At 55.3% G+C, this 9,621-nt stretch overlaps 1 protein-coding gene across 2 annotated transcripts; it reads left to right on the forward strand.

Annotated features, from left to right (window-relative positions):
- Window positions 1-547: 547 nt before the first annotated feature.
- MZT2B (mitotic spindle organizing protein 2B) lies at window positions 548-8,039 on the forward strand. Of its 2 annotated transcripts, XM_006744496.3 has the most exons (4): window positions 548-762; window positions 973-1,121; window positions 2,047-2,226; window positions 7,777-8,039. In XM_006744496.3, the coding sequence occupies exons 1-4, from the start codon at window positions 599-601 to the stop codon at window positions 7,932-7,934; spliced, it is 651 nt and encodes a 216-aa protein (XP_006744559.1). In that variant the 5' UTR covers window positions 548-598; the 3' UTR covers window positions 7,935-8,039. The 2 variants fall into 2 exon arrangements, with proteins under 2 accessions (XP_006744559.1, XP_006744560.1); XM_006744497.3 differs by lacking the exon at window positions 2,047-2,226.
- The last annotated feature ends 1,582 nt before the right edge of the window (window positions 8,040-9,621 follow it).

Genomic DNA, 9,621 nt, shown 5'->3' on the forward strand with positions numbered 1-9,621 from the left:
TGTGGAGCACTGAGTGCAACCGTCAGGAAAGAATTCTTGAGACTCTTGGTGCAACTTAGTAAGTTCATTGAAGTAGCAACAGGGACAGGACCTGTAGGCAGAAACTGCTGCACTTTTGCTGTATGAAGCTGGTGGTTATATGCTTAGTGTTCAAAAGGCGGAGAAGCCGTGCAGGGAGTATTGGATCATAAATGTCTTCTCGGAATTTCTAGTCCTAAAGCTATTTTCCCAAGATTTCTCTGGTGCTTATCATTCAGCTCGATATTAACTGGCAGTCATGAGACCCTTTAAGAATGTAGCAGCCAGTACTTATTGATCCTTATCAAAACTATGCAGGTTATAGGTCAGCCTTCGGGGCTAAAGATGAACATTTTTCTGCTTTTATCACGTCTCATGCCGCAGGTAAATGCGGACCAAAAGGCGGAGACGAGACAAACCGGTCCCTGCCCTCTGCCGCGCGGCAGGGAGAGGAAGGGCCGGCGGGGCCAGTAGAGGGCGCTGTGGGAGCGGCGGAGGGGCGCGGCGGAGGCGGGGGCAGAGGGGCGGAGGCGGGGGCAGAGGGGCGAGCGCGGCGCTCACCTTCTCGCCGGTCGTGTACATGGCGGCGCCGGGCGCAGGCCCCGGGCCGGGAGCGCCCCCGGGGCTGGAGGCGGCCTTGCAGAAGCTCGCGCTGCGGCGGAAGAAGGTGCTGAGCGCCGAGGAGATGGAACTGTACGAGCTGGCGCAGGCGGCGGGTGGCGCCATTGACCCCGACGTGTTCAAGTGAGCGCGAGCGGGTGGGAGTGCGCGCTCGTCCTACCCCCAGACGCCCCTGCTCTCCCGCTCCCCTGCCCCGGCCTTTGGTCTGGGGGAGACCTCCCGCCCTTTTCGGACCCCTTTGGGCGCCCAGAGTAGAGTTGGGGTCCTGAGGGAGGTGGCCCTCCTAGGCCCGGGCAAGGAGGGCTCACTGCCCACCGCCTGGGTTCTCTCCAGGATCCTGGTGGACCTGCTGAAGCTGAACGTGGCGCCCCTCGCCGTCTTCCAGATGCTCAAGTCCATGTGTGCTGGCCAGAGGTTGGTGGGCGAGGCCCAGGACCCCGCAGCCGTGTCTCTGCCCACATCGAGCGTGCCAGAGACCCGAGGTCAGAGCTGGGCCCGGTGCGCCCTGCCCCTGTGGCTCAGGCGGTGGGTGGCAGGGGAGGGAAGTGGGCAGCGCCAGGCACAACGCAGGCTTGGCCCTGAGTGGCCGGGTTCTACTGTGGGTCTTCTCCCCGGACCCGCAGGGACCATCCAAGGGCTCCCTTCTTGGTTTCCAGTCCCCAGCTTTGGCTTCGTTGCTACCCTTGAGAGTGCACATGTGCAAGTCCAGATCAGGCGGATGCAAAATGGGTGTCCAGGGTGGCCCAAGTAGGCCAGGCCTCATCTAGGATTCTGCCTACCTCCTTGGGTAGAAGTGCTTTCGTTCCACAAAGACAGGAACCAGGTGGTTTTGGTTCCTGTTCTCACGGTGTGTACAGCGTCCAGGAAAGTGCTCAGGGAGTGGGCCAGGCAGAGGCCCTCCTGCCCCCTCTTCGTCTGTACCCGACGGGGGCCCAGGTGCTGCTCAGGAACATAGCCAGCCGAGCTTCCTTCCTCAGATTGCAGGACAGGGGTCAGTGTGGCAGCCCCGGGCTACCCTAGACACACGGGATGCAGAGGCCTGAGTGGGCACAGCACTGGGCTCAAGTTTCAGGGGCCTCCTCACTCTTGAGAGTCATGACTGGGGGATAAGCAGGTGCTGCTATAAGGGTGTCCAGTAGAGCTCCCACTGCGGCCTCCTGGTGTGTCGCATCTGCTCCCAATTTCAGAAACGCTCTGAATGCTTGGCCAGAAGCGCTCAGGCACTCACAGACATCCTGAGAAGGGGCTGGTGTTGGGGTGGGGTGCAGGCTGGGCCCCCGTGGGTGGGAGTGCCAGGGCCCTGGGTACCCACGCCCCCTGTCCTGAGAGGCCCTGGGCACTGGAGCGCAGGCTTCCTAACTGATCCACGCTCTATCTACTCTCTTTGTGTCTCTCTCTGACCTCCAGAGGCCTCCTTTCTCTCTGCCAAGAACTGTAGTCCCCCTGCAAGGCCCTCCTTTTCCTCGGCCCCGCGGCCTGCGGCCTCTCCGGTTCTGCTCCACGGCCCAGCTGCCACGCACTCGCCTCTCTCTCCAGGGCCCCCCGGTTCCCTCCGGTTCTCTTGCTGCCTGTTCTCTCCTTTCGCAGGTTGCGTTTATTGGTTTATCTCTGGGGGTTGGTGCTCTTTCTCGTTTCTGTGGAAACTGCTGTGGCCCCCAGAAAGTCAGAGCAGCTTCGAGATGAGCTGCAAGGGCAGGACCTTATGGGTCATTCCTGCCACACAGCTTAGAGGTCGGGACACGATTTCATGGCTCAGTTTATTAGAGACAACCTGCAGTTCTTCTAGAATGGGACCAACACCCTCTGCTCCCCAGAGGCCAGCTCTGCTAGGTGAGACCTGTACTCTGTGGAGGTGCCCTCACCCCAGAAGAGGACAATAGGCAGAGGGACAGGAGAGCCTTTACTTTGATGTTGAGAATAAAGCCTTAGGTGTGAGATATGCCTTGGCCCTTAAATGCTGTCACCCACCTGGACAGGTAGCCTAGAGTATAAGCTGTGATTACCCTTTCCTGCCTGCTTCCGGAACCAAGGGTACCTTCCAGGGATTGCCACGTGTGATGAGGATGGAGCCCCAGAACCAGCTGGGTGTGTGAGGGCCTGAGATCCCACAGGTGCCCTGGCTGTCCTCTCCATGTCCCTCCCCACCATCACCTACCTCCCTGTTCTGGGTGCCACCTGGAGCTCAGGCCGGCTGGGTGGGGGAGGGCCAAGGGACAGGGCAGGGCAGAGGTGGGTAGACTACAAGGCTGAATTGAGGAATCAATGGGCAGGAGAGAGAAACTGGGAACAGCCCTCCTCATTTGAGGGGGCGTTGCCACTTGCTCACCCAGTGACTGGGTACCCAACTGGCTGTCAGGGCTGAGGACTCAGGGGCGCTCTGAGATGGACACATCCTCCTTCCAGGGAGGGAGATGGCTAGATCAATCAGTGGTGACAGAGACGGGAGGTAGCCAGTGTAGCTGGCCTTGCTGGGGCAGCAAGTGTTAAGCGGGCTCAGAGTCCTGTTGCCTGGCAGCCCTTTGAGGTAGGGGGAGTGGGGAGGGCTCCAGTCAGAGATGCAGGCCCAGGCCCCTGGTGGGAGCAGACCCAAGTTTGGAGGGGGGAAAGGGGTGGGGGAGGGTAGAGAGTCAAGAGGAAATGTGGGTTTGGCCCTGGGAGCACTGGCATAGAGGGGCTCTGAGGGAGGTGGGGAGGAAGCCCCAAGCACAGGGATAGAAGTGGCATGGAGTGCTGGGCCCTGTGAGGTTTTCTCAAGTGCTTAGGCCTTGGGTCTGCTGGGTTGGGCAGCCAGCAACCAGGATATGAGGACATGGACACCCTGGGGAGATGCCCAGTGAGGGTAGAGGGCAGCCTGAAAAGAGGGTTTGGTGGGGAGGCACTGAAGGGGAGCGGGGCACAGGAGCAGGGCACGTGAGGGCCCATGCCAGGAGTGTGTGGTGGCCAAGAGACAGAGGCTGTCAGAGACCAAGAGCTCTGAGGCCACATGTGCAGAATCTGTCCACACAGAACTTGGGCAGGGTCTAGGATGGAGAAAACAAGGAGAGTTGTCAGAGTGATCAGTTGGGGGACTGTAGTAGTACTAGGATTGTGATGGGGGCTTGGGGTTGTTGGGGCTAACTGGCCTTAGGTTTCCCATGGAATTGGGGTGTGGAGCTGCTGCAGACCAAGGGCTGGACGCCCCCACCCCACACTCAGGAGTTTGATCCGGTAAGCTGCAGCAGGCACAGCGGGTCATCTGGGTTCCTGTCCCCTGGCCATCCAGGTGGCTTGTGGGGACTGTCAGTGATAAGCTCACTCATTTCTGCCTTTACTAGGCAAAAGATGGAGAAACAGAAGACCCTAAGAGCACAGAGGGGGTAAATGCTTGTCTTGGTAGGGGTGTGGTCACTGAGGAAAAATAAAATTCAGTTGAGTGTTCTCTGTTGAAGTTTAGGGAAACTGCATACCTTTTTTTTTTAAGATTTTATTTATTTGAGAGAGAGAGAGCATGAGGGTGGGGAGGGTGGTGCAGAGGGAGAAGCCGACTCCCCACCCAGCAGGGAGCCCAATGCGGGACTTGATCCCGGGAGTCTGGGATCATGACCCTAGCCAAAGGCAGACGCTTAACCAACTGAGCCGCTCAGGCCCCCGGGAAACTGTATACTTTAAAAAGATGTTCCTCCAGAACATGTAGGATGAAGTTTGGTGTGCAGAAGCTGTGAGCCTGACACAGAGCTGCGTTGTCCAATATGGAAGCCATGGGCCCCCCAGGGCTGGTGCAGCTGAGACTCACTGCAAGGTTAAGTACACATCAGATGGCCAGATGCCAAAGAACTGGCACAAAAAGAGAATACCTCACGAGTAATTTTTATACTGATTACATGTTGAAATGATAATGTTGCACATTTGGGCTAATTAAAATACATTATTTAAGTTTCCTGTTTCTTTTTACTTTTTAATGTGGCTACTAGAAAATGAGTGACACATGTGGCTCACATCGTATTTCTTTTTTTTTTTCACATCATATTTCTATTGGACAGCGCTGCTCAAGAACAATCACAGCGACACTTTGCCCGAAACACTGAGTCAGGGCTGTATGTACACATGCAGGAGGGGCCACACCTCCCGAGAAGCATAGGCTACAGTAAGGGTTAAAGATGCATGTGTGCGTGTCCACGGTGCACATGAGTCCTTGTCGTTATGTCTGTATGTGTTCTGGAAGCACTGAATAAGCCCCTCCTGTGTACTCAGCCAGAAAGGGCAGCAGGACTGGCTGGTGGGTGTAGACCTGCCCGTGGTAGCAGTGATGGACGGTCCTGGCCGCTCACTCATCCTGGCCACCAACTTGCCAGCCAGCCTTGAGGATATCGGGGCGCCTGCTGTCCTGCCTCAACCTCCTGTTCTTTTCCTTCCTCACACAACATGCATCTGGTGTGCACTCATGGTCACTAATATTTGGCCTCAGCAGCCCCACCAGCCCATTTGAGCACTAGGGAGCACTGGCACCATGAAAGAGGAAGGCTGCTCCTGGGCAGCACAGGCAGGATGGGAGCAGCAACCCGCACTCAGGCTTTCTGTCAACCCTTGATCCCCCCAGCTCTGCCGGCAGGGCTCGCGGGGATGGGGAGTCAGGATCACACGGGCCACACCAGAGGTAGATGGCACAGTAGGTCCCACTGGGGTCGGCCAGCTCCCCAGCTGTAGGGTGTGTGTTTCAGGTTGCACTTGGGGTTTTGTTTCGGGGCGGGGAAGGGGAAACAGACTTTTTAACCTTCAGTGGTCATTGTCTTCAACTGTTTGAGGGCCGCTCAGGTATTGGGCCTGGGGGCATATCACCCCTCCCACCTTTGGCTCAGCTCCATCCTCCATTCCCTCTGACCCTAATTACCCCACGCAGGGACCTGGGGCAGATAGGACCAGCTCCAGAAAGTCTTGCAGGGTCCAGGGGCGCATGGCTGAGCCAGGCTTAACAGAGCAGGTCTGACCGCTGACAGGCCCTGCACACCATTCTCCTGAGTCCAGAATGTCACTCTCTTCAACCTACCCAGCTCTGCATAAAATGAGGCCTGCCTGAGTCTCCCCACTAACTGAGAGCACATGATTCCTGAAGGTTCTAAGAATTGCACAGAGCTGGATAAATGGTCTACTTTCATTGTTAGATGGTGCTGTTAATGCTTTTTATGGCTCAAAGTTACATTGGAGTCTTATTTCCAGGGATTATCAGCCTCATCAAGGTTAAAGATGAACATTATTTGCTGTTTTCTCCTTTTTTCTCATCCTTGAGTTTCCAGAAGGGCCCTGGTCACTATACTGAGAGGGAGAGGAAATTCCAGTGCGTGGCATGCTGAAGAAAAGCTCCATTCAGACTCAGGCCCACATCTGAGATCCACCCTGCCATTTGCTGGGGGTGAGCTGTACTTGCAAGTCCTTCAGAAGTGCCCTGAGCTGAGTTTGCGGGGCACCTAAGTACCCCAGATTAGGCCAGGTGCTACAGATGAGTTCTGTCAGGCTGACCCAGCCTGGAGAGGGACATGGCCTCAGAGTGGGCAAGAGCATGTTGGGAGCTGCAGTGTGGTGGGGCGCATGCACTCGTAGGAGACAGGATCCTTGCCCACTGACCAGCCAGTGGGGACCAGAATATCAGCATTGGTAACAGGAAAAAGGAAATGTGTGGTGACAGCTCTCTACTTTGTATCCGTCTTTTCCATGAGTCACTGGCGGGCTGAGTTGGCCCAGCTTCACCCCACCACATGTCCTCCGCCCTGGGTAACCTGTTAATTACATCTTTGTTGAATCAACTGTACGCAAGCACTTGAGTGTGAAGCCCAGGGTAGCAAAGCAAGGGAAAATCTGAGCTGTCAGAATTTCAAGTGTGCCACCATGTCACCCTTTCCAGCCCACTGGGCAGCAGAGACCCCCTGTTCTCTGGAGAGGAGCTGTTCAGAAATGCTCTGTAGGAGGTCTGTCCTAGCGCTGCAGGAATCCTGGGGAGAATGTAGTTGTATCAGGGGGCTTGGACAGCAAGTCTGATGCCCTGGAGGAGCCAGGGTCTGCAGTACTGCAAATGCAGGTGCCTCCCCTTGTTCAAGATGACAGATGGGAAAACAGGAATGACTTAACATGCCCCCCAAAAAACCTCATGGTGTCTTTTCTCCAAAAACCTACAAGTCCCCACTGCAGGCTATTTGACTCCTAACGGACATTGAGGTTAAGGGTCAAACACGGGACACATACCCTGGTCAGAGCCTGCAGGGTGGACTCTGCCAGGCTGGAGAAGAGCCCTGGCTGAGGGAGGCCCAATGGGGAGGGACTGTGACCCAGTGGGTGAGCCTGCGCCCTGAGTATACGTTTTGTCCACTGTGGTGTCCTGTCAGTCTTATGAATGCTGTCAACACCCTGAGGCCAGGGAAGCCATTCCTTTAAAATAAAGCTCTGGCCTAGGTGTGGTTGCAGATTTTCCTGTCTTCACAGAAAGAGGGTAAGGTAAGTAACTTACAAGTCAAGGGATATCTGCACCAGTGGTCTCCATCTGAATGTGACTACCTGTGGTCAGGGCAAGTCTCGTTGAGCACTCAAGCCTTGGCAGAAGCCCAATCACAGGATCCGGAAGCTGAACTTGGGGGCAAGAGGCTTGACAGGTGGGTAGGGAAATGTCTGTGAAGGAGCTTCCGAGACCCAGCTCCAAAAGCCTGACTTCCATTCTGATGGTTGCGCCTCCTGCACCATCAGTGCACGCAGCTCCACTGTGGGCAATCTGGAGCGGGGCATGCCGGGGGAGGCGGCAGGTAGCAGCCCAGCTGGTGAGCCCTCCCGCACTGCTGGTGGTCGGCCGGGTCCTTTCCCTTTCCAGGGCAGGAGTCAACCAGCTGAGCTCACCTTTCCCGAAATGGGCCTTGCGGACTTTCCCCATTGCTCCTCGCACTGCTTCTGTCCTAGGACCCATGCTTGAGGGCCTCCTGACTCGGCCCAGGACTTCTCTTGGATGTGCCATCTCCAGGCAGTCCTCAGCCTCAGGGCTCAGGGCTGACAGGGGGTTCCTGGCTGAAAAGTTCGGACAGAGATGTGCTAGACGTAATGTGCAAGGAACACAAATGTAGTCAACGTGCCGACTGTGGAGTCTGCCCTGGTTCCTAATGGTTGTGTTCTGTGTCTGCTCAGGGAGAAACAAAGGCAGCACGGCTCTGAGTGGAGGCCCAGCACTGGCAGAGCGCGGTGGCCGGGAAGGATCCAGCCAAAGGATGCCCCGACAACCCAGTGCCACCAGGCTGCCCAAGGGGGGCGGGCCGGGGAAGAGCCCCACTCGGAGCAGCACCTGAGATGGGCAGACTTCTCACGCCATCCAGCTCTGGGCTTCGCCAGTCCCCTAGCAGAGGCTACCTGAGCTTTCCCCCAGTTGGTAATAAAGCTTTGTGAAAAACCAAGGGTCCATCCAAGCTGTTTTCTATCACCTTTTGAGTATATTAAGACACAAAGATTTAGAATCAGTTCTGCCTGGTGGGCCTGGCTGTGCTACAGCCGAACTAACTGACTTAAACCAGTGATTTCACCCTCCTGTACCTTATTTTCAGGTTGGAGAGAAAATATCTGTACAGTTGGCCCTTGAACGACACAAGGGTTAGGGCACCAACCCCCTGCATAGTTGAAAATCTGAGTATAACTTCTGAATCCCCAAAGCTTACCTACTAGTAGCCTACTGTTAACAGGAAGCCTTACCAATAATATAAAGCCGATTAGTACATACTTCGTATATGTATTACAGACTGTATTTCTTACTATAAGAGGAAGCTAAAGAAAGGAAAATCATAAGGAAAATACATTTACACTACCATGCTGTAAAAAATCTATACAGTTGACCCTGTACCATTCAAACTCCTATTGTTCAAGGGTCAACTGTATTCCTAGATCTTTTATAAATGGACATCAACGTGTTTTGGTAAAGGGAAAGGTAGTGCTTTTGCCGAGACTGTTCCTAGGGTGCTCAGCTGTAAGGGCCTGAGTATGGAGGGGGGATGCTGTCATATAGGGTACGTGCACAGCAAAGTCAAAGATGAACTGTGTTGTAACCTAGAACTCACCCTGTGGGCTGTGAATACCATGCAAAATCCAGTAAGATCTTTCCCCCCTAAAAATGTCCTCACCCGCGGCGCCTGGGTGGCTCAGTCGGTTAAGCGTCTGCCTCGGCTCGGGTCGTGATCCCGGGGTCCTGGGATCGAGCCCCGTGTCAGGCTCCCTGCTCCGCGGGGGGCCTGCTTCTCCCTCTCCTACTCCCCCTGCTTGTGTTCCCTCTCTCGCTGTGTCTCTGTCAAATAAATAAAATCTTTAAAAAAAAAATGTCCTCACCCTACACATGACCCACAGTGTTAGGGACTTTGTCAACAGCCCCCTTCCACGGACCTCAGATGTTCAAACTTCGTTCCAAACTCTTACCATGTGCCATTAACAGAGAAGCCTGAAAAATGACAAACACAACTGAAAATCTAACTCCATTTTCCTAGAATCTAGGAAATCTTTGTGCTTTGAAACCTTGATTTGGAGGGTTTCCCCAGGTCATGTCACATCAACAGTGGCTCCTTACAGATGTAAGTAGGGCTGCACCGCACTCCTACAGTGCAGCCTGGGACGGCCTTCCATGTGGCCCAGCAGGCCTTGGGGTCCTACCCATCCCTGCCGGCAGAGATGTGTGTCCCGTTGTGCATCACATAGACAGACGCTTCTAGAGAAACTTTAATTGTAAACAACTGGAAACAAGATGTGCTGCAGGGTGGCAGGAGGGGGTGGGGGGAGGAGAACCCCTGCCAGCCCCGCTCCCATTCAGTATTCTTCCCCTTCTTCGGCCTCTGCTTCCACGGAATCCACACCCACCTCTTCATAATCTTTCTCCAGAGCTGCCAGGTCCTCCCGGGCCTCAGAGAACTCCCCTTCCTCCATGCCTTCCCCCACGTACCAGTGCACAAAGGCCCGCTTTGCGTACATGAGGTCAAACTTATGGTCCAGGCGGGCCCA

The sequence above is a fragment of the Leptonychotes weddellii genome, chromosome 13 (genome assembly GCF_054177405.1).
Source record: "Leptonychotes weddellii isolate Sample4059 chromosome 13, ASM5417740v2, whole genome shotgun sequence".
Taxonomy (NCBI): Eukaryota; Metazoa; Chordata; class Mammalia; order Carnivora; family Phocidae; genus Leptonychotes; species Leptonychotes weddellii.

Bases quoted from the DNA above. Each gene is read 5' to 3' on its own strand.
- MZT2B (XM_006744496.3), top strand. From the start codon at position 599: ATGGCGGCGCCGGGCGCAGGCCCCGGGCCGGGAGCGCCCCCGGGGCTG. The intron at 1,122-2,046 runs GTCAGAGCTGGG...TCTGACCTCCAG, and splicing joins GAGCGTGCCAGAGACCCGAG to AGGCCTCCTTTCTCTCTGCC. The intron at 2,227-7,776 runs GTTGCGTTTATT...GTGTCTGCTCAG, and splicing joins CCTGTTCTCTCCTTTCGCAG to GGAGAAACAAAGGCAGCACG.